The sequence below is a fragment of the Aureobasidium pullulans genome (assembly GCF_000721785.1).
Source record: "Aureobasidium pullulans EXF-150 unplaced genomic scaffold scaffold_1, whole genome shotgun sequence".
Classification (NCBI taxonomy): Eukaryota; Fungi; Ascomycota; class Dothideomycetes; order Dothideales; family Saccotheciaceae; genus Aureobasidium; species Aureobasidium pullulans.
Window position 1 is genome coordinate 1,873,472 of NW_021941021.1, and position 23,835 is coordinate 1,897,306.

General features: G+C 49.9%; 5 protein-coding genes across 5 annotated transcripts; 1 reads left to right on the top strand and 4 right to left on the bottom strand.

Annotated features, from left to right (window-relative positions):
- Window positions 1–236: 236 nt before the first annotated feature.
- M438DRAFT_401862 (uncharacterized protein) lies at window positions 237–8,261 on the bottom strand. Its single transcript, XM_029909565.1, has 2 exons — window positions 7,829–8,261; window positions 237–7,773 (listed from the first exon to the last, which is right to left on the bottom strand). Exons 1-2 carry the CDS (start codon window positions 8,142–8,144, stop codon window positions 638–640), a joined length of 7,452 nt encoding a protein of 2,483 aa, XP_029766020.1. The 5' UTR covers window positions 8,145–8,261; the 3' UTR covers window positions 237–637.
- Window positions 8,262–13,548: 5,287 nt separating this feature from the next.
- M438DRAFT_361275 (major royal jelly protein) lies at window positions 13,549–15,004 on the bottom strand (the record flags this gene model as incomplete). Its single annotated transcript, XM_029907499.1, has 3 exons — window positions 13,549–13,804; window positions 13,859–14,655; window positions 14,704–15,004. The coding sequence occupies 3 exons, from the start codon at window positions 15,002–15,004 to the stop codon at window positions 13,652–13,654; spliced, it is 1,251 nt and encodes a 416-aa protein (XP_029766021.1). The 3' UTR covers window positions 13,549–13,651.
- Window positions 15,005–15,674: 670 nt separating this feature from the next.
- Window positions 15,675–19,404, bottom strand: M438DRAFT_361276 (uncharacterized protein). Its single transcript, XM_029907500.1, has 5 exons — window positions 17,864–19,404; window positions 17,272–17,764; window positions 16,285–16,377; window positions 16,041–16,225; window positions 15,675–15,981 (listed from the first exon to the last, which is right to left on the bottom strand). The coding sequence occupies exons 1-5, from the start codon at window positions 19,282–19,284 to the stop codon at window positions 15,942–15,944; spliced, it is 2,232 nt and encodes a 743-aa protein (XP_029766022.1). The 5' UTR covers window positions 19,285–19,404; the 3' UTR covers window positions 15,675–15,941.
- A 158-nt stretch (window positions 19,405–19,562) lies between these two features.
- M438DRAFT_262239 (uncharacterized protein) lies at window positions 19,563–20,416 on the top strand (the record flags this gene model as incomplete). Its single annotated transcript, XM_029899806.1, has 2 exons — window positions 19,563–19,723; window positions 19,786–20,416. 2 exons carry the CDS (start codon window positions 19,563–19,565, stop codon window positions 20,414–20,416), a joined length of 792 nt encoding a protein of 263 aa, XP_029766023.1.
- A 204-nt stretch (window positions 20,417–20,620) lies between these two features.
- Window positions 20,621–23,472, bottom strand: M438DRAFT_370911 (uncharacterized protein; the record flags this gene model as incomplete). The annotated part of the gene is made up of 2 exons (XM_029908219.1): window positions 20,621–22,818; window positions 22,872–23,472. 2 exons carry the CDS (start codon window positions 23,470–23,472, stop codon window positions 20,621–20,623), a joined length of 2,799 nt encoding a protein of 932 aa, XP_029766024.1.
- Between the last annotated feature and the right edge of the window lie 363 nt (window positions 23,473–23,835).

Genomic DNA, 23,835 nt, shown 5'->3' on the forward strand with positions numbered 1-23,835 from the left:
ATCTAGAGATTCTTTTGAGTGTCGAGACACACGTATTCGAGGTTGAGGTTGACAGGTGTAGCTAATGATGAGGGCTCAGAAGGTGAACAATGCGGCTGAGTTCGGCCGGCTCGAAACGACGATCCTCCTTTATCAAGACATACCTACGTTTGGCATCTCCATCTGCACCCACCATACCCTACTCTTTCACTCATATGACTACAATCACGACATCACTCAAGGCCCGAACATGTTTTGTATAACTCTGACGTTGCTTTTTTTTTTGTCTATCTATGTGTTTTTGTGTCGTTGATCATTATTTTTTCCTGTCGTGCTCATGCCTATCATTCAACTCTAATGTATGCTCTTTTCGCGCTCCCCGGTTAACCCAAATTAAACTCCCTTGCTGTGATGCACATGCCCTTTCAAAGACCCTCAAGAAAACAAGAAAGAAAAAAAACAGACTGTGAATGCTGTGGTGCCGTGATAATTCATGCTGTGGTGGTGTTGCTGGTGAGGAAAACAGGAAAACAGAACGAATCAAGAAAAGGTGTCGTTCAAAGAAGAAAAAGCCCCTTCTTGATGGAGACCAAAAGCGTTCTCTCGTGTTGGTGCAAAGAAAAGTCAAAAAAGGTCAAAGTGTTGTGATGAGGGGCAATCAATCATCCTGAGTAAAGGCTCTGGAGAACTTAAGAAGGTTGTTGAACTTCTCATATCCCATGATGCGCTTTTCGGTCTCAAAGATGGCCTTGTTTCCCTTTCCAAAAGCGAGCAGCATCTTGCGGGGCATGAGCTTGATCTTGCCATCCACATCGCGGATGAGCTGCATCTTGTCGGGCACGTAAGGTTTGGCCTGGCCCGACTTCTTATAGGCGCCTTCAAAGTCAGTGCCGTCGACTTGCATCTGGGAGGTGTCGGATTCTTGCATCTCTTCCAAGACTTTGGTATTGCGCTCACGGTGCTCGAGAATGTCGACGTCGATTGTGTCAAGAGCGACGATGCGGTAGACAAAGATGGGCTTATTCTGCTTATGACGGCGCACACGACCGATGGCTTGTGCCATCTGGGCCTCGTACTCATATTGTGTTGTCTTGATCAGGGGGCTGAAAAAGATGACGTGGTTGGCACCGGTCAAGTTTGCGCCAGCGGCAGACTCGCTGTCTGAATTCAGAATCAGCACCTTCTTTCTGTTGATATGCTCGGCCTCGTTGTCGTTGTGGGCTTGGAATTGCCGGAGGGTTATGCCAGTATCCTGGTTGGTCTTGTAGTATGTGATGGACTCGCTCTCAAGAGCGTTGGTCAACTCTTTAATCTGATCTTCAAACTGCACGAACAGGATGACCTGGTCATCCTCAGGGACAACAGTCTTGAGTAATTGGATGACTTTCTCCACCTTGTTGCCGTATGCGCTCTTCACTGAGTCTCCAAGCTTGCCGAGGCGGAGAAGATTGAAAGAATGAACCTCCTTGCCACACACACTGACAGGACAAATGCCAAGTTGTTTTCTGCTATCGTCGATACAGTCTGCACACAAGACGTGACCGCATACTGCCGACACATCAAGGTCATCGGCGTCTGTGACGGCACCCTTACAATTTTCAACATTGCAAGTTAAGCGTTTCGAAGGGTCATGGCGACTATGCACATGCTGCTCGGCGTGTTTGACGAAGCGAAGGGTTCTCTCGGCGTTGAGGTAAGATCTGACATCTCTGATGGCGATGCTCATGGCATCCTTGAGTGTCTTCAGTTTGCCAGATTCCTTGGCATCCTCCGCATCAGCAGTGATGCCATCGCCCTCATCGACCTCACCTTCAGTGTCTTTGGAGGCGACTTCAATCTCAGAGCGCTTTCGCTTTGCACTCTTCTGAGCACCAGTCGTGTTATCGTCCTCGGGGGCCGAAAGAGAGGCTTCATCACTCGCACATGTCTCTGCAGACTCAATGCCGAGTTTTGACAGCGATAATCCGGACATTTTGACGACCTCCTTAGTTACAGACCAATCTCCCAACGACTTGGTCGACACAATGTTCTGAAGCCATTCTTCGAAATCCTTGAGCTTGGCGTCCTGAGCTCTCTTGGAACATTTCTTGAGACTCGCCTTGAGAACATCCCTGGCTTCCTTGTGGTCGGTCTCGCGTTGCTTCGATAGTGCTTCTAGACCTAGGCCCACATCGTTGATGACACTCTCCACAGTAAGGTCACAAGTCGTCTGTTCGCCAGCATCTGAGGATTGGTCGTCGTCAAGTTCGTTGGCCTTTCTACGAGATGGCTTGGGAGCCTTTGTGGCCTTTGTGTTCTCGTCGACTGTAAGCAGTCGCTTCTTGGGATCGAAGATCGCGGCCGTGCTCACAAGAGCTTCCTCAGCAGTGGACAAACCAGGCATAACTCTCAGTCTGCCCTTGAAGTCTCCCTTGCGAATTCGCATGTCCTGCGAGTTTAGCTTCTGCGACAGATCTGTGTAGACTAGACGATGGTCGGCGTGCAATACAACTGGAACGATGATGTCTCTGTAAGGCTTATCGTCAAATGCCAGAACGTTCTGTCGAACGAATGTGTTCAAGAAGTCTTGTGCAAGGGTATGGATCTTCTCTTGCGAAGTTCGTGAAGGTAGCTCGCGGAAGGTCTCAAATTGCTCCAGGTTGGTCATGTCCTTACGCAAAGCCGTCATGTTCGCATTCGACAAGAGGCCAGGTGCACTTGCTCCGATGGGCAAATTCAAATCGAGGAAACGGGCCATCCTAGAAACATCGTAGGTATCCTTCATTCTGGGGGTGGCTGAAAGCGCCCAGCGCTTGTCTGCCGTCAAGCTGCAGTAAGCAACAAGATCATCACCCTCAGAGTACGAGAACTCGTCCACTATTAAGCGGTTGAAATGAAACATATGCAAAAGAGCACACTCCGGAGCGTTGGTGGTATCCAGCTGTTCGTTCTTGAGCAGCTCGATCTCTGCATACTTGAGCTTCCCGGACATCTTTTCCTGTTGGACCAGATATTGTTTTCCCTTGACGCGCTTGGACTGTTCAGCGAACTCGCGGTATTTCTGGTCGTTCAAAATATCCTCATACCGCTTCTTGAGTTGCTGCTTGAAAAGTTCGCTGTCAACTTCCTTGCGCATCTGGAGATGCTTCTGTGCGCGAGAAGCGGCGTCCTTGAGCCATGACTGAAGAGCTCGGGATTTGTTACCATTGTACTCAGGAATCGCGGCAAACATGGCAAGATGGTCTCTGTATCTCTTACTTGAGAGCACCTTGTTACTCACAAGGATTATCCTCGCGGCCTCAAATTCCTCCACGGTCTTCTTGATGAGTTCATCGGCCTTGTTGATCACCACAAGACGATCACTGCTGTACTCCCTGCCAAGAAGTAGCTCGATCTCACCTTCCCATTGGTGGACGAGGTTAGGGGGGCATATGACAAGCGTAGCAGCGAGCTTGTGCAGCTTCACTTGCTTGCCATCTTCCTCGATGTCAATTGATAGATTTCTCATGCCAGCCTTGATATGGTCTGCGCTGCTCTTTTCGCTGAATTCTGATTGAATGAGTGCAAGTGAAGTGACCGTCTTTCCGAATCCAGCATGATCGGCAAGAATGCCACCCTTGACGTGAACCCTGGCGGAAGCTTGAGCTTCAAGGCGCCAACCTAGGTAGGGCAAAAGAGCCTCCTCTGTCTCCTTGAGATCAAACACTTGACCGGAATCCCTTTCTTGATTCTTCATCCAGGTGAGAGATTTCTTTTGAATGGGGAACAGCTCAGTGTTGTTCTGAAGCATGCCATCAGCGGACTCGTCCTCGTTCCTGTTGTTGCGCAGAATAAAGGCAGGCAAGTTTTCAGCAGCCTCGTCAAGCCAGTTCGTGTCAAGATTCCATGAAACAGAACCAGGAATATCTGTCAATCGGCTGAGCTTTCCGACAGCTCTCTCGCACAATGTGAGGATGTTGATTTCAACTTTCAATGTGACTGATTTTCCTCTGAGATCACTTTCGATCAAAAACGGCTCAGGACGCTCCTTGATTGCCTTCTCGTACCTTCTGGCGGTCTCAGGGTCCTCGTAGGCGCGGAGCTCGGGAGCCTTTGTCCCATTCATGAAGATTCGCCAACGTACCTCAGGCAGAGTAGGTGCACAATCCGTGCATTCAACGTCGCCATGCAGATCATGAGCGCCTGAAAAACAATGGTTCTGACGGAGTGGCTCCATGGCCCATCCGAAAGTCTGGAAGAAAGCCTTGTTGTCGGGAGCAATGCTCTGAAGACCTTGGAAGCGCGCCAAAGACTTGTCATCTACCGAAGAGGGCAGGTCGAACTGAAGGGTGGCCACAGCCTTGGTAGACTTGCATTCGGAGTTGAGCAGAGAGTTTTCATTCAGACAGATTGAGGAGCTCACGTCCAGAGCAGCGAGGGAACAAGAGTTTTCTTCCGCCGATCCTCCATTGAGATAAACCGCGACTTGGGGAGAAGCGTTCAGCTTAGTCAAATTCTCGGGCCGCCACTTTGCATCGAGTCTAGCAACAACCTCTCTGACTTGATCATATTGTATCTTTGAGGGATCAGACGCGAAGACAAAGCCGTCGTCCTTGGGATTGCCAATGCGTGCAGGATCGAGAAACAAGAACATTTTGGTGTTGCTAGGAGGCTGTGTACGCTTGTACAAAGACTCGCAAGCGGTGCCACAGTTTTGTAGAAGTCTGTAGCGTCCCTCAATGTCAACACCATCGGGAAGAGGTGGGCTCAGAACAGTAACATCTAGTTCGGTCCAGACTTGCTCATGCAGATGTTTGGGGAGACCAAGTCGGGCAGCCCATGATGGAACTTTTCCCTCTTCTCCTTCCTCGGAGACGCCTTCGATAGTGAGCTGGCGTATTGAATTTGTGGCAAGCTCAAAGACGCGCCACTGCCATTTGGCGCCTAGGAAAGAATCTCCGAGCGCTTGGGTGGTAGCAATGGGCTCTTCCAGGAAAGTGCGCACCTCATTGTCGCCTTGAAGAGCGTTGGAAGGCTTGGCGTATAGCTTCCACTTCGGATGCTTAGAGTTCAATACCAGTTCGAGGCGGGCGAAGTTCGACTCATAGGTGAGGATCCACGAAGATGCCCTTCTGAAGCCACTGAAGGTAAGAGGAGTTTGGACGGCGTCGGCAACTGCGTTGGCATATTGTTTCTTCAAGCTCCTCTCCTTGTCGTACTTCTTGGTGTTACCACCAGGAACCTTGAGTGCTTCTTCAACGATACGAAGAACATGCTGGATGCCGACAAATTGGACGAGCATGGGGATTTGAGACCTCCACTCTCGAATGAAATGTTCGGGGTGCTCCCGGTCGGAATTCGGAAGAGTGTGATACTCGTGACTGGGTTTTATACCGCAAGCTATGCATGAGGTATGGCCGCAACCGCTGCATGTCTGGATAGGCTTTTCAGTCGTACCAACTTGACCTTCACAGACGCACATACTAGCTGATTTGGCGGCAGCCTCCAGTAGCTTCTGCATGTCGATCTTGTGCAAAGCTGCCTGAGAGGTTGACTGGAACGGTCCAAGCTCTTCGTCTGCAGTAATTCTGGTTTCGAACACGCTGTTTTCGTTTCCAGACTGAGCATGAGACGGCTTGTCTAGAATCTCGAAGCCTGAGATGAGGGCGGACAAGATGGCAGAACCAACAACCGTGGTACTCATCGCGTTTCCGGCAAGATCCTGGACGTTACGTTCTGTCTCAGTGGTGAACGAGATTCTGCCAAGAGGCAACCCCTGCAAAATCAAGCACTCAGAGTGCGTCAAAGGACCGCCTCGATCAGGAAGATAGAAGTTGCCAGAAGGTGTTAGGCAAGGAGCGATGCCGAAAGGAGCGGTATCGGTGAAACGGTCGATGTTCTGGGAAACGTCCCACACTCGCGTCTTGTATTGGCCATCGTAACCAGGAACAGACTTTGTCTCTGGACTCGACGTTTCAGAGTCCTTCGTCTCGGGATTTATCGCGTTCTTTGTCTTCGGCTTATTCGCATTCTTTCTCGGCTTCGATTTAATGGTCGGCTTCTTGTGAATTGTGACGGCCCTGCGAAGAAATGACATGTCGATGAAATCCCACACCCTCTCCACTTGCTTGCGGAACCAGTCAAGGTCACAGTTTTCGGGAAGAACAAGCGTACCGCTCTCCTGCCATTCTGTCAAAGGCCTAGCGATTCCAAGGTTCATGGTCTTGCGATATTTGATGTGTCGGATCTCGCACTTGGCCCAGTCGACATCCCTGAGTGTACTATCAAGCGCTGACTGTCGAGCCATGCGCTGCTTCGAACGAATGACAATCGCATCATCGTTCGACAGAAGAAATTCCGACACAGGAGAGCTGGCGTGTCGTCGGAAATCTTGCATGCGTTCGTAGAACGTTCTCTTCATCAATTCCTCCATGGGCTGGTTCTCAGCCTCGCTAGCGTGGATTCTCTCCTTGTCGTAACAGACCATGTAGCCGCGCTGACGAGTCTGAGGGAGATAAAAGTTCTTCGTGTCAACCAAGACACCAGCTGATAGGTAGCCTATCGCCTCATATCTGGCCAGCATGTCATCCCATGGTGCGCCGAAGACATTCTCCAGCACGAGCATTGCTGGGCGATACTTCTCGGCGTACTTCAGAACGGCAGTAAACGTATCACCTGATTCTCCTCGGTCTGCGAGACCCTTCTGATTGTTGTTGAGGTTCGAAAAGTCAACGCAAGCGGTACCAGCAATGACTATGTCAACGTTACCAGGGATATCGACCTTGGCGCCGTATGCAGTGGTGGCTTGGCCATCCTTGCTGTGGGTGATCTCTGTGATATCCCTGAAGATGATGGGTGGGTGAAAGTTGCGTTCAATGTAAGCCTGTTTGAACGGCACGATCTCGGCACTGAACACAGATTCGTACTCCAGTTCAGCCAGACCCAGGCTCTTGCTGGCCTCTGAAATCATCTCCAAGGCGAGAAGAGGGCTCTCGGTGCCTGAACACATAGTAGCAACCCGAAGACGACGACCACCCAGATGGTCCAGCACATCCTTGTACGTGCGTTCGGTGATGTGATCAATGATCTCGGGCTCGTCATCGTTCAGCTCTGGATCACGAACAATCGGCTTGGACGACTTGTTGGTTATGTCGGAAAATATGTCGCCAATATCTGACATTGGTTGTGCCTTCTTGTTGACGGCCTTGGGTTGGTTGGAGGCAAGGTTCTTCATGTTCGACTTGGACTTTCTGGACGCCTTGACCTTTTGGCCAGGTACATTGACAGCTTCCTCCCCCTCGACCGGGGTGTCAGTGCCAGCCGCTGACTGTGCAGGCTTGCGAGCGCGTCCGTTGTTGGCCCTTGCCTTCTTGGAGGCAGTTCCATGCTCTGATTCAGTCTCATCGGATGTGTTCTCAACAGAGGAGGTGGTGGATTCGCCCAGTGACATGGTGGAAGACATTGACCCTCGAGTCTCTAACTCCGAGTAGTCGTCTTCAGATTGGACGTATGATCTGCGCTGACCGCGGTGAGACACTTCGGCAACGGGATCCTCGACTTCAGGTTCGGCGTAGTTGACAAGCACGGTAGTACGTCGAGATCGGCGAGTAGGGAGATCAGGCGCGGCCAGGGGTGGAAGCGCACTGGCTGCTGTGGAGGAGCCAGCACCCTTCTTGGATATGCGAGCAGTAGATGGAGCCTCTGCCATCTTCTTCTTCTTGGGTGGCATGGCTGGTGAAGCGGGACGAAGGGGTGGTTCGTCGATTGGCGGCGAAGATTGCTGCGTGACAAACTGAGTAGGGGGGTTGTGAAGTTTGCGCGCAGCAGGGGCCGTGACTGAAAGAGCAATGTCAGCACAAAGCAGCTACACAAAGCTTGAGGATAGATTTACTCTCGACGTGCGAGAGAATACGTCTGGGTGTGGTTGTATTCCTTCGCTTTGGCTTAAGGGTCGTGGTGGTCTTCGCAAGGGTCGAATTCTGAGCGTCTTTGTTATGATCGGATTCGCTGGCAGAAGCATTGACTTGATGGCGCTCTCCTTGGGCACATCTGTTCTCCCTATCTTCGAGCCAAAAGCGTATATCGCCCACCCTCTTTCTCACACCACCATCGACCGAAGGTTTCCCTCCCACAAAAATGTGCTCTTCGGCATCAGAGTCGTCGCTATCCGGCCTCTGAATGTAGGAAGTGTACCTTCGGCGAGCCATGGTAAACAGATGTACCGCTGACTGGTAACAGACCTACAATTGATAGGTGTTTGAGGTTGTGACACGCATGTCCACCTTCATAGACTCGAAGAGATGTGGAAGACGCGACGCGCCAACTTGGCAGGGACCTCATACTCTATCCCAAGGGGGCTGGCGTCGTCGGTCTTTCTAATCTCCGACTCTACTGCCGAAGATCAGGCGAAGATCCTGAGGGTAGTCCGGGTCACCCCCTACACAAGGTATGTCGAGACATAAACCAGTACCACATGGCTACGACAATGCTTGAGGGTTATGTACACCTATAGAGAGCAAGCTTGGAGTTACTCCAAAGTTATTCGAGGTCTGCAGATACCTCAATTCCTGGCATCGCAGTGGGTAAATGCGAATGACTGATGGTCGCGCAGCTTAATCTGGAGTCTCGAAGGAAGCATCACTGAAACATCTCTACCATGAGCAACGAAAGGTCCGGACGGTACCGAGCATGGATTGAGGTATGCCCTCACCTGAGCATTGTCGCTGTTGGGATGTCCACCCAACTGATATTGCAATGAGATGACGTAAATCAGGCAGTTGCTGCTGTCTACCAGTGGCCAGGACGCGAGCACCGAAGATGAAGGACTGGAGTTTTTACCACGGACCATAGCTATGGACAGGCAAGAGAACCGACGGGCAAGAGTGTGACAGCTGTCGACCTTGAGTGGCTCAGTGTCACAATTTATGGCACTTTTGCAGTCGAGGTTGTCTGCTGCAGGATCGATGAAGACATGCAGTGTGGAAGCGGACGGTGCTATCGCAGGTCCAGATAGTTGAGTGGTGCTCGGCCTTATTGTCGACCTCACGGCAAGTATTTTCGCTGCTGGCGTGAACGATTTTGCTGTTATGGTAGAACTTCTTGTTGGTGGAGGCGACCAGAGCGCAACTTCCTGGAGCCGGGTTCGACTTTTGTATGACCGTTCTTGAAGCCAGTGTGGATGTTACATGGAATCTTTGAAATCTGGCCATTATTCCATGCCATTCCACCTTGCTGACTAATTATTCTATTCTATGCTATGTAATCAATGGAATGATGCCAATTCCACCCTCGTCGTCGTCGTCGCTGTGACCCTGTCCTTCCTCCTCCTGTATAGCTTCCTGTTATATGGCTTCCTGTTCTGACACCTCCTCGACCGCGAACTCGACCCTTTTAAAGTAGAGGTTCTTCTGCCAGTTCTTAAGACACTCGATATAGCTAAGGTTAGCGGTAGAGAGCTAAGCTCGGTCCTATAAGAGGGTCCTTCTATAGCTACTAAACACCCTCCGAGTCTCTAACTTAGCAGACATTAGATTAATAGAGAGTACGTTAATAGCCATATGCGAGAGGTTAGGATAGTTCTATTGTTACGTCGGTTTAAGCTACTACTTAATAGGGTCCTTCGTTAGCACTAGTAGTAACTTCGTAAAGTAGACAAACTCCTTATAAACCTAAACTAATGTTATATACTATATAGAAGCCTGCTACATAGCTAGCTTGCTTAGTTGTTCCTCCTCTTATAATAACCCTATTTAGAGGGGTTTAATCTTATCCTTATAGCTCGCTAACTAGAGAGCGCGAGCGGCAGCAATAGCTAGAGCTCGCTATAACTAAGGCTAATGCGTTATAATATAAGCTTCGCGGAAGGTTAGATAGAGGAGGAGGGTAGCGGTATACGCTAGCGTATAGTTGTTAATGGCCTACTACTTATTAAGAGTAAAGCGACTAGTGCGTATAGTAGTAGTAAGGACTAGATCTAAGCTATAGCGGACGATAGACTAGTTATAATGCTTTCTAAGAAAATCTATCGACATTAGGACCTATAAAAATGTTAGTGCCTAAATTATTGCAGATTTTAGTAAGGATATGGCCAAATTTTAGGTCGGGGATTCTTACTTAGTTAAGAGTTGCATCGTCGCCTTTGCATAACTTAGTAACTTATTATAGAGGCTCTATAAACTTGACGAGGGCCTTAAGGAACTGCTAATAGCGTTATTTTAAGGTAGTTTGTTCTATGTTCTTATTAGCGTGCTATATAGAGCGTATAGTTACTTGGCATCTAAGCCCTCGCTTAATTATAGCTAGCTAGCTGTTCTACCTCGTCGTATTATTAAGTATAGGTGCGAGGCTAGTAGTTACTTTAAACTTACGACAACGACGAGCTAACTTTATAACCTACTTAAAGAACTTGCAAAGGTAGTTGATAGCCTTATAGTTAGCAATTCTAGTGCCCTAGCTAATTTTAGCAATGGCCTCTAATAGGTCCTAGCTCTTAGCAATTATAGTAGTAATAGCTTCCTCTAAGCTCGTAGACATAAACGCTTAACTAGCTAGATTAATCTAATAGCCGAAGCATCGCCGAGTTCTATGCTAAATAGGGTCCTAGTCGACTAATAAGCGCTCGCAAAATAAGGTAGTAAGGTGCTTCATTATAGTGTCGTTATAGGTAGCATTATTAGAGGTAATATAGCTAATCCTTTGCTCGATATTATAGTCGACAATAGTCTAAAAGAATAGAGGTACGTAGTGCTTACTAGCATAACCGACAGGTAGTTCGTATAGAGCGAGTAGAGCCTTACTTAACATACTATCTAGTGCGACAAACTAAGCTATAATACTAAGTAGCTTATAACTACCGTAGTTCGTAGTCTAAGCATCGTAAGTAAAGTAGATTACTAACCGTAAGGTTGCGAGTAGAGCCTTAAGCTAATCCTTATAGAAATCGTATTATTTTTTAATATGCCTAGCTACTAAGTAATACGTCTTAATTAGTAGCTTAGATACGCTAGGAAACACCTTATTAAGTAAGGTATAGAGCTTCTTATTACTAGTAGTACAGAAGGGGATATTACTTAAGGTAATATAGTCGATTAGGCGCTTATTTAAAGTAGCTCTATTAATATTATTAAGAAGGTAAGAGGCTCGAGGAACTGCTACTAATACGATGCGTAGAAGCGATCTAATAGGGTTCTATACGTGCTTATTTCTAAGATGTAACCTAATATTCTCGTAGTTAGTAGTCGAGTACCTATAAGGATAGTCCTTATTCTTATAATAGCAATACTAGACCTTCTTCTTACCCTCGCGCTCTAGTTTGCTAGCGCGACGAGCTCTTATATAGGCCTAGAGCTGCTCTAAATTGCTACGGGTAATAGTAACTTTACAAGGGCGTTAATATATAGGCTCTAGTTTATTAATAGTATCGTTAGAAGTAAGGGACGGAGTAAGAGAAGGAGAGGGAGGCGTAGCGGTAGTCGTACGTTATTACTTCGAGGGTCGAGGTATCGGTATTAGAGGTTAGTCCGTATTAGTATTAGATTTAGAGGCTTTAGAGGCTTTAGAGACTTAATCTTTAACGAAGATGCTCTCTATATAACCCTCTAAGTTCTAGTATTTAGCTTTAGGTACTCTAACCCTCTTATTACGAGTAGCGTATACGTAGAGCGTACTCTATTTAGCCGCGCGAAGGAGCTACCTATCGAGACATTAGACGTATAGCTAGCTCTATAATTCTAGGTAGTTAGTGTCTTAACTAGCAGAGGAATACATAGTATAAAGGTTAGTGTTAGGGTTCTTTAACGTGCTAAATGCAATAGGAAAGTAACTAGAGACTTAGCAGTTAATTTAAGAGAGTCGAGAAATAGTTAGGGTAGTTAGTATAGGAAGGAGGAGAGGAAGTCTTACGAGGAAAAGATAGCTAGTATCCGACACGAACTCGACGCGTCGCTTCGCGTAGCTAGACTAATCGGAGCTTCCGATCTGATCTCCGAGATTAGATCTAGCTAATTAAACGCGTCAGAATTCGCATGACCTAAGCGAGGATTTTTGGCACGGCAACCACTAGTCTCCTACGAGTGCTAAATTGCCTTAAAGTTGCTGCTCGGTTAACCCTAGCTAATACTTTAAACTACGACGACGACGACGACGACGACGACGACGACGACGACGACAGTAAGTTATTAGTTGAAATGTTGGAATATTCTACTCGATTAGCTGATTCTATTCCATGCCAATAGAGTGAAATATTTCACCGATTTTGAGTGGAATATTCTAATATTCTAACTATTCCATGCCATTTAACATCCACACTGCTTGAAGCTCCTCTGGTTCTGTGACACTCACCCTTGTGGAGCTGAACACGGACCCCCAGGAAAGAGAAGGCGAAAGTTGATGGCTGATGTAAGGTAGAAAGTAGTGTCGTCAGTCAGTCGTTGGTTGAAGAAATCTCTCGAATCCTGGAAAATAACCAGATATCTCGACCACCAAAAGATTGTCACGTCTCGCACGTCTTTCAGTCTGTCAAGGCCATGGGAGATGAACAAGCCCTTTCAAGCGGCCCTGCTCACTGGAAGGGCCGCTGCAGTGTACGGACAAAAGATGCTGACGAACAAGCATCATTTCGAGCATGCGGTCGCTGATACAAAACAGAAGCCCGTTCAAGAAAAGTCCGGTATGAAGTCCTGACCGCAGAAGAGCAAGGAAGCAGTGAGGTTGAAAGCGTAAGTAAGAAGGAAGTGGGAAGGAAGAACAGAAGAGAAGGAACGAACATACCCTGACACGTGCGATGGTCGAGGTCCACGTGTTGAGGAAATCATCGCAAAGGGTCAGATGGAACTGACAGCGAACAGCAAGCCCACATCCGACGTGTTGCAAGACATCAGATATCAGACATCTGCGATGGAAACACCAATAACACGTGTACAGTGTCGGATGATGGATGGTCGTTCAAGCTCACCAGAAGGTGTTGGAGAAATTACTCCGGATCGTGCGTGGGCGAGTGACGCATTCACCCAGCGTAATGCACTGACCGCCTGAAGAAGTCTCGGCGACGAGGACTTTCTTCTAGAGAAGGAAGGTATGGAAGAACGTGTCTGTGGTGATGACGAGACAGTGGTCATGCTTATCGCAGAAGAGATGAAAATGGTGATTCAGCTGAGCGAAAGGAGTAAGTCAGAGATCTGCGCCTTACTCTTTCAAAGCCATACTCACACGTCATCATCGTGAAGACACATGCTGACAGAAGTTGACCAAGACTGTACTTCATGGTCGGTGAGGCAGGAGCTGTCTTCGCAGAAGAGAAGTTGCGGTCGTGGTAAGGTGTAACGTACAGTACGCGAGCAACACCTTCCATTTGCCAGAACATCCCGACTTGTCACCACTGAACAACTCGGGGAGCAGAAAGCAGTGCTCTTATAAAGCACTCAAGACTGTCACTGTCGATGAAGACACATGTTAGCGGAACACGAGAAGTCGTGATTCTGGACGAGGATGTCATCTCAGCAGTGACTTCCCAACTACGGAAGCGGTCACACATTTTCGAATATTTCTAAGAAGCATATCATAAACCACTGATATCTTGGAGAATTGTTTGTGAGCAAGACTGCTCAAGTAGATGTATTGCGGAATAAGCTATCGATTACAGAGCCCAGCTCTCACCCATCATACATCCAGTCGCCTCATTTGGATCTGCCCGACATTAACGATCGAACCAGGCACTTTAACGCAGCAATGGCTTGGTGCCGTTGTTGGGCAACTTGGCACGGAATAGGGAGAAGGGACGCTGTCTCCTGTCGGTACCGGGCCAGACGAGAGGACTGAAGGCGAGCTGATTGTTCGTGAAGTAAAGGTAGCCATCAGTACCAGTGCTCATCTGAGAAACCATGTCAGCAAAAGTTCCAACCGAGGAGAAATGTAAAGTGCTTACCGTGTCGACCCAGTTGAGGCGAGGGTCACGCACGAACAAGGAGTTAGTTCCGTTGACAGGGTTGTAGAAGCTGATGGCGTTCTGCTCAGCATTTCCATGGTAGATGTAACCATTAGTGTCAGTCTCATATCCATCCGAAACACCCTTTTGACCACGGCTGACAACGGATGCCTGAGCAAGCGCTTCCGAGAATTGACCGTTGTCACGCAGTCTGGCAGTTGGGATCGAGTATAGGTATCTCTTTCCGACACCACCGAAGTAGAGATCCTCGCCATCAGCAGAAAGACCAATACCATCAGCACCGAAGCCCTGGAAGCTCAGAGGCTGACCGGCCTGGAAAGCATAGAAGGGTACGCCCCAGATATAAGCAAGGAACTGGGTTGCTGATGTAACATACTCGGAGCCCTGTAGATGACGCCATGATTCACCAGTTCCGAGATCGACTATAACAAGGCCTGTACGCCCTTCGATGGAAGAATCTGTGATGTAGGCGACGCCCTTGCCACTGGCTGTGATGTTTGGACGCAAGTCGAAGCGGACGTCGTTGAGATAGCTGTCTCCAGGGGCGACGGAGGCAGGGAAAACAATAGTCTGGAAGACAGTGTTGTTCGATAGATCGATACCAACCAACTTGGGTCCACCGACAGTGGCCTCGACAATCGTGCCGTCAGTGTGCTGAACTCGACCTGTATCAAGAACCCAAAGGCGGTCGAGGGAGTCAGTGACAACGCTTTGTACACCGATGAAGTGGTTTTGGTAGTTGGCACCCGTCGGGGGTGTTGTGGTATAGTTGATAGCTTCCAAAATCAGTCAATGCACTGTACAACTTGACAAGTTCGACATACCTCCTCCTGGAGGGCTGTTCCAATCGGCATTAGGATAAGGCGCCTCAATCGAGTTTCCGGTCAGCTCAGCAACCGTATATTTGCCATTGGAGCCATTGTTGGTGTTATTCTTGTCCAGACCACCAGGGTAGTTCGAGAACTTGCGGCCAGTCGAGGATACAGCAATACCTGTCGGCCATTGATCGTAGTACAGATGAACAAGTTCGAGCTCCGGGCCGGCCTTACCCGGATCTTGAATAAGTTGCTGACTTGAGACAAGTAGAGGCAGCAAGCCAGCTGCAGTAAGAAGAGTCGACAACATGATGACGATTGGTTCACGAGTGCAGAGAATAGAAAACACGATTGACCTACCTCGAAGGCCTGCTAACTATTTGTATGCGTGCCTGACCTATCATGACATAACATTGATTTTAGAGTGCCAGAGCACGTCATGAATGTGCTTGGTAGTCTCGGCATTCAGGCACTTCTTGCGAAACGTGATGCGGCACGAGGACAAGAGGAGATAGATGGAGTTGTCTGCAAGAACGGCTCGGAACTGGAAGTGCGGGGTAAGCATTTGTCCTCGAGCAACCGTCTTTGACACCTCAGGCATCATCCTGCCTCCGCGTGAAGCTATAGAAATGCATTGTTCTTGCTGCGTTTTAGATGGCGTCCACTGAGAGCGTGCCAGTTAATGTTTCTCTTGCGGACGACCGTTATCATCTCAAACACACTGTGCATGTATTCAGGCCGGATACCTTCAGGTGTGGTCGCGGGAGATGGCTCGATGTGACGGTTTATAACACATGGGGAGGTGTTATACAGTCACCTATCGAATGGAATAATGAACATGCCGGGCTAAACCCCGAAGTGATTGTTGGTTTGTTGGTACTGACTTGAGGCGGCTCGAAGGTACAAGTAGTCAAGATACCGAAGTGTACAGCATCCATTTGATAATCAGGACTTCACATGAAACGGACAGTCGAGGAAATGAATTCGAGAAAGTGGTTCATGAAGACATCGAAGTTGGCACGAAGGCTGTTGTAGCTGAAAGGCAATGATTTTTGTAATCGTTTTCTTTTCGCGCTCTTTCCACCCGACTTTTTGTCATTTCGCCGTGGCGGACCAAAGGAGTAAAAGCAACCCCAAGTCGAAATGCGTGACTCGTCCCAGCCCTTCGCTTACTCCGTGTTGACGATGATGATATTCCATTGAAGAAGCACCAGCCCAGCAACGTTGCCAGAATACACAAAATGCGCTTAGAAGACGAGAGCGGCACCCTTGGTCTTCTTGTCACCACTGTGAAGGAATGTAGGTCAGTATCTGGTGGACGAGTGACCGGGAACAGCAAAACATACCCAAGCTCGAAGTGCTTGCAACGCTTAAGGGCGAGCTGTGCCTTGGTCTTGCATTGTGTGCACTCCAGTCTCAGGACAACCTTCTTGGTGGTCTTGGCCTTCTTGTGGAAGACGGGCTTGGTCTGACCACCGTAACCCGACTGCTTACGGTCGTAACGACGCTTACCCTGGGCGAAAAGGGAAGCCTGTAAAATATATGAGTTCCTGTCGCCAATGTATCTCATCTCAAGGGCGCCATCCGTACCTTGCCAGCCTTGTACTGGGTGACCTTGTGCTGGGTGTGCTTCTTGCAGTCCTTGCCCTTGCAGTAAGTGCGGCGAGTCTTGGGAACGTTGACCTGGAAAGCGCCTCGATCAGCAATTGTTCAAGGGGGTCTGTTCAGTTGTGCGCCGTGTCTTTTTGTTGCAACTGTCGTTCTCGCTCGGCCAGGGCTGATCTCGGGGTGTCCGTTGTTTCTCATCGTCTCTTTCGTCCTGTGTGATTGCGATATACGGCGTTTCAAGGTCTTGTTCGAGAAGGGCGAGAGCGGCGCAGGATCAGAGTGTTTGTCGGCTGTTCAGAGCTCGTATGCGGTGGCGTGCGCTTTTCGGTCGGAGAAGGGACGGGATCAAGATACAGCCTCGGTCGAGTCGAAAATGGTTGCGGTGGTTGCTTCGAAAGACACGGCGTACAGAATAACATGGCTCTTACCATTTTGACGGATTGGGGTGAGTCGCTGGGTGTAGAGAGGAAATCGTTCTTCGCGCGCGTTGTTCAAAATCCCACTCCTCCACCCAAATTCAGTGTGCTCGCTAAAAGCCGTGGATCAACCGTCCGTGCATCATGCTTGGCGACTTATGCACGTTTGTGCACCCCGTCAGGCCTGGAAACGACCTTGCTTCAGAATATTTGTGCATCTCGTTGCTTGCGTCTCACAGGGTATGATTTCAGATGAAGATTGTGACTGATATTTCTAGCTGGGTGAAGAGGTGCCGTCTGTACAGTCTCGCATAAATATCGCTGGGTTAGAAGTGCACATCCGATGTTGACTTCTGAAGGTTGATGGGAACGAAGCTTTCTTTGATACCTGCCGCTGTTGGCAACCATCACTATCTAGCTATGGAATCCTTCTAACTTCGTACCAAAATCAATAATAAGGTCTTGATTCCTCCCACTTGCGCTTCTCAATCTCCATTCCGCTGCCAGATGCTATGCCATCATCCAACCTTCCCGGAGTCGTGATCTTGCCAACTGCTGGGCTCTGGCGTGCCGAGCCTGCTTCAATGCGGTAGACTGCACCAATCCATTCCCACATTCTGCTAACATCTCCTGTGCGGCCCTCGCGTACCATAGTTCTGACATTGGCGTTACCCTCAACCAATTTCTGCACAGCCGTCCAAATTCTGTTGCGTTCTTGTGCACGGAACTCATCACGAAGCACGTCGTCTCGTAGGGCGACCATACTTATCAAGGGTTCCGGGTAACCGACGGGATCTTGAGCGTGCAAGCTTGCCTGTGCAGCGAGCTTGTCGAGAGCCAGACCTGCCAGACGCTTCGCCTGTGTTGAGGTCGAGCGGCTTTTTGAGATTGTACGCTGGCCATAAATAGCCGCTAAGCAAAGCAACATGGCGCCTACAAGTTCGCGAAGATGCTGTCTAATCGTGAGGCGAACGGATCGTTTGAGGGCGCATTTGAAGGAGACGGCTGCAAGAGAGTTGCTGCGGAAGGAGCGGACAGAGGTTTGTCTGTTGTACCGAAGGCGGGTCTGTTAGTCAACACTTCACGTAAGCCTGATGATGCATAACTCAAACAAAACATTGAGTGTGAACAGAAATATGACTTACGAATCAACTTTGGTTTTGACCTCGTCGCGCTTGGGAACATCATTGATCGCTTGGTCAATCAACTCGAAGATATCTTTCATGTTTTTACCCTTCTTCGTGATGGTTGTCTTGAGGTCCGGCTCGCTAACATAAGGAGTCTTGGTCTCGCCGCACTCATATGCAGCATTGGCCTTGCGAAGAACAGTCTCGACAGCATGGTTTGTCAAGGCTGTGATCTTACGAAGCTTATCGCTGTCCGGTTCGCAAGTTGGCGGTACAGGAACTAGACCACCAAGCGCGAGGGGATGTAAAACAGGCACAAATCCGTCATCGCAGACGATGTGAAGGTTCTCCCTGCATTCAGCATGCATGGGACACGGCTCACATTCTGGCTGCAAGAACGAAGCCCACTCGGGGATCTGCACACCAGCCAAGGCTGTGGATGGCTCGCCAATACCGCAGAAGCCGACCTTAACCTTCTCCTGGCGCCAGACAGCAGCAACACCCACAAGCATGGTGAGCAATATGGTCCAGGGAGCGGCTTTGGCAGCGCCGGACCTCGGTCTTCTTTTGCGAGGAACACGACTGAGGGCGGTGCGTGGGTTTTCTTCTTGGGCCTTGATTAGATCATGTTGCTCTTCCGGGGTAAATTCCTCGCCAGCAACCATCTGATCGTACTCTTCCTCATACTCTGGCTCGACCTTCACGCGAGAGACAGGCATCCTGGAAACGGCTGTATCGTCTTCCTCCTGGCGGTAGAAGCCATCGGTTCTGCGTCTGCCATCCCTGCTTTTTCTTCTCTCTCTATCAGCTGAAGGGCCGATCGTAGTGCGTCTTCGATCTCCACTCTTGCTACGAAAAGCCGACGGCGGAGAGCTTCCACTCTGGAAAGGGTTGTCTTTGGAGAATGGCGAATCTGCGCCTTGGTCGCGATAGACGGGTTGTGGAGGTTCGCTCGGGAAAGAAGACCTGACGGGACGTCTAGGAGTGGGCTCAGGCTCGACAGTGGCATGCTTGCTAGAAGCACGGCGAGCACTTGTCGAAGCAAAAGACTTCCTGGTCGAGCGAGGAGTTGGCGCAACAATGTCCTCGGCAGCCGGTCGCATGACAGTGCGCCTAGTAGTCCGTCTTGCTGGAGTTGCAGTGACCGTAATGTTGTCGTCGGCACTTCCCTCGTCGTCGTCGTCGTTGTCGCCGGTGCTGGACTGGCTAGAGGGCACGTCGACTATGCCTCTTGTTGAGCGCACAGTGCGAGACTGGACGTTGAGTATCTTTCTTGCCTGAGGAGCGACGTTCGAGTTGAAGATGGCGATCAGATCCGACTTCTTTGCTGACGAAGGATAGGCGACGTTATGGGCAACCAGGATAGAGCGCAGGCGGGGCACAGTGAGAGAGCTGGGATCAAACTCCGGCTGCAGGTAGGCATATTCGTCGTCAGCCATGACTGCAGAGATGCGACAAGGATCGTTGGTGGTGTGGTCTAGAAGGTAAAGGTAGGTAGAAGCTCGTGCTCCAACTCGTTTGCCCTTTCTTTGTGCAAAAGGAAACAAGGCAGGAACACTGTTTATCGTGGCCCGTGCCCACCGTGGTTGCCTATCCGATGCGTCTGCTACGTCAGTTCTGTCTCTTTTTTACTGTGGGGAAACGAGGACTGGGATGTGAGTTTTTGTTCGAGCCAGGTAGAAGCTTCCGTAGCTATACAACAACTCTTTGTCTCAGAATGTCGTGCTCAAAGTGCCAAAACCCCCTCACTCTCGAGGTTGACTACTCGGACGACGAAGATGTGTCCATGGGAGCTGGCTCGTCCAGCGCTGCTGCAGCTCAGAACTCTCACACTGTCCCGGACGATGTAGCTCTTCACTGTGGCTGCCACTTTCATTGGTATCGACACATTCCATGTATACAACTCTATATTCTATCTAACCATTTTTCACAAAATACAGGCAATGCTTGATCGATGAATACCAGATCACCGAATGTCCTTCATGCCACCAGTCCCTACTCACACCAGGCCCCAACGGAGGCCAACAACTCCTATGTACCTTGCACAACGAAGGCGGTGTACAAGAAAACCTCGACATCCTGCCTATCTTGACCGAGGAGGCTTACCTACACGCATACCCTGAAGATAGGATCAGCCGCGCTTTCCTCGAGCTCTGTCGCGAAGGCGACGTTTCTGCTGTTGTAGATTTGTTGAAGAGCTGCAACGAGCCCGACTCGGACGACGATGACATGGACGACGAGCCTCCGGTTCCCAAGAAATCTATGGACGAGGTTCTGCGCTACCAGGATCCCATTGGCGACATGCAATCTGGTCTCCACGCTGCAGTTGCAGGAAACAGTCGTGAGGTTGCTTGGCTGTTGTTGCTGCTTGCGTCCCAGTTGCCTGAGATGGAATTCCCTGCTTTGGTCTACCAGCAAGCCGCATCTTTGGGTATCATGAGAGAAGACCAGACAGGCAAGGTCGACATCAGAAGCCTACGGGATGGCCAGGGAAGAAGCGCCGAACAGCTGGCCGTCGAATTGGGCGGTGTGTGGCATGGCTGGCCCGGTAGTGGTCGCTTGTCGGTTTGATACCTTTAAGTCTTCATATTCTGGTAACTGCTTGACTTTCGCACTGTTCTCTGCCTGGACAGAAGTTGCGATATCATGAAGTGATTCACATCTTCATCCGCCCAGTAAGAAAGATGCGAAGCTACTGCCGCGATTAGCGAGATGTCGAAGGCACCCCTATGTCTCGTATTAGCCATGCTTGGTACTGAGGAGCAGCTTTCCCACTTACTCTTGGATGCTATAATCGACTCTTCCGTTCGAGTTCAATGCTCGAACCTTGGCCTCTTCTTTCTTCAGCTTACGTCCACGCTCTTCCGCTTCTGCTCTTTCACTCTCCGCCATGTCGTGATCCAGATCACCCTGTGCACTTTTTCGTGTATTCTGGAAGCCCGCATATAGTGTCTCCAATTCAGCGTCGATGAGGGTTGGTGGCCGTTCTCCAGCTTCGTCTGCTCTCTGAGCATCACTAGCCAGTTTCTCTTTCATGTCCCCGTCGACCTTGTCGATCTTGGTGTTCGTAGATGGCGCTGTGGGGACTATACCTCCTGCTACGTTTGTTCCTGCGCCAAGTGATAGTGGAGTGCGAGATTGGCTGATACCTGCGGGCCCTCCAAGTTTGCCTGCATCTTCAGCCGTGAATCCAAGACTGCGGTTCAGCAGACTGCTTGCTATGCCAGAGCTGAAACTTGACCAAAGGCCAGAAACGCTCTGGCCAACACGAGCGCCAATACCTGTAAGACCCTGACCAGTCGCGGTACTGAAAATGCCTCGCTTTGTGTAGGGCAGTGGCTGTGGCTTGAGAGACGACATGGCAGGAGAGATCAGAGGCTCAATGCGATAACTGATAGGATCCGTAGGATGGAAAATGTTGAAGACCTGTCTGCATTTTGGCGAGGAAACAGGCAGGTCAGAATTCTGCGTGCCCATACCCGTCAGATTGTCGGAGCTTGAGGACGAGGAGCCGAGGAAGGCGTTCGACGAAGATTCCCTGGACTTGTTGTTACTCTGTCCCGCATCTCGGGCAGCAATCGTGCGGCCTTTGAGCATTTGGAAAAGGCCGATCGGCGATCCAAGGGCGTAGAAGTCCTCGACCTCAAAGTCCAGCTTCATTGGATTGCGTGTAGCCTTGCTAGAGACCCTTTGCTGAGCTTCATGCTTCTCCTGCAGACACAAGATATCGAACATGATGGCAGATCCCAAGGAGTGACCAACCAAGCTGACCTTTCCTTTGAACGAAGGATTGCGTTCGCAAAACAGCTTGTAAATCCGGTTACACTCTTCAAGCACAATAGTTGCGATGGCATCTTTGTATGCTGGACTCTGATACAGCAGAATATCCAGAGCCAGATCTGTGATGAGGTTTCGAACCGCAGGTACGCCCTCAACCGAGATGTTATCAAGATTGGGGTAGTCCTCCTCCTCACCGAACCCACCGAACGCGAGATCATGTTCCTTTCGGTTGTGCTTAAGGGCACGGTTGGGGAAGTCCAGCTTGTGTCTCCAGTTAATTGGCAGCACCTGGATCCTGCAGTTCTTAGGCAAAGATTCAACTTCCGAGTTCAGCGCCTGCAGGTCAGCACTTTCGCCATAGACTGCTTTGAGTGTCTTTCGTAGAGTCGTAACGTCATGCACGAAGTTTACGGACTCCATGCGTAGGCCTAGTCGCTGACCTATACCATGAGTGACCAGAAGAAGATGCTCGATCTCTCGATCTTGTTGCTCTCCTTCTCTGTCACGGTAGTCATCCTGGATTTCCTTCTCGTCACGCTTCCGGACCTCTTCCTCCTGCTTTTGAGGGTCTTCTTGGCCGGCATTAACGAGAGAGTTCATCTGTTGCTCCAGAGTTTGCCGATGTTTTTCCGATTCAGGACTTGCAATTTCAGCATGAAGACTGTCCTGTTTGTTTCCACCCTCTGCAGCAGGTGATTTGCCTTTGCCAGACTCTTTGGAAGACACATCTACTGTAGCGGGCTTAGAAGCAGCGTCTGGGTCCGCCTTCGGATCTTTGTCTTCGGCCTTCTTGGCTTGAACGACGTAACCACGTGTGACCTTGATACCAGCGTAATGAGCGCCTCCAGCAAAGCGTCTATAAACACCACTGCTCATCCGACTTATAAAGTCATCAGTCAAGATCCATGCAGTCGTGGTGTCTTGATAAGTCACGACGGAATTTGAGTGCGGGCCAAAAAGGCGATACGTTTGAACACGGTGAGCTGATTGTGGATCCTCAGCATCTTTAGTGTTCTGGTCTCGAAGATTAGGAAGAGATCCTTTGGAGGCCAGGGGTGACGAAGTGGCAGAGCGAGATTGTGAAGCGGACCTTGTCGGCTCTTGTTTCTTCCATCTCCACGGTGTGGCTTTCAGGTATTGTTCTTCCAGCTGAGCAGCCAGGTTTTCATCGCAAGGCTTCTGAACGGCACCCTCTGTCATACTGTTAGTCAGGATCGATTAGTTCTCCTATACGTTCAGCACAAACCCTGATAGAACCACGTTCCTCGACGAACTTCGTAGACCGGACCCAGCCAATAAGCAGGAGCCAGCTCCCTCTCTTCAACGTCCACATCGAAAAGGTAGTCTTCGTTGACGGGCACTTTGGCGGAATCGTGATGGGACTTGAGTCCAAGATGTTGTGTATCTGTTATGTCCTCGGAATTCTCGAGTTCTCTCCTTTCGGCAGCATCCTCCTCCTTTGATAAGTTGTGGAAGGCGGTCTCGATGGCACGCGAGTCCTTCTTGGAGAAAGGAGCGTACTTTTTTGGAAGAGCTTTAGGAGCTTCAACACCTTCTGGTTTGCCCAGAGGCTTGTCGGAGTAGATGGGTTTCCGCTTTGGTATGTCGACAGCGAAGAACCACTGGACACGCAGGGGTGGGCAGTCTCGAGGATAGCGCTTCAGACTCAGACGGTGTCTATGGCTGACTTTGTGGTCTCCTCCACGCTGTTGCTTGAGGCCAATGTCGCCAGAGGATTGCTCAGGAGCATCTTGCTGTTTGGTGACCGGGCTACCAGCACGAGTACCCCAGGGGGACAGCTTGTTGATGCCGGCGGCCAGGTAGGATTGGTTCTCAGGTGTAGACATGTTGCTGCCCTCGGCCCGACGGGCAGGAGAGTTGTCTCTCGACCAGACGGGAGTTCGCGACGGGTGGCGCGAGGGTGAAGGGGCAGTTGGAGGGTATGCAAGTGGCTTCAGCACACGGTTGATCAAAGAAGCGATTCGCGCCAACGTGTCTGCAGCTCGAAGCTATCCGTTATGTCGTCTCTCGTCTTGGCAAAGTCACGCTGGCGATGGTCTGCAGGTCGACCTTGAAGATTGAAGAACTAAAGATGAAGGCTGGTTGTCTCTACTAAGCTGGAGGTCGGCGATTGAGCGCTTGTCCAAGCAGAGCAGCCCTGCATGCAGCGACGTGCCTGCCAACGTGCATGCTGGCAGCTGCCCCTCGTT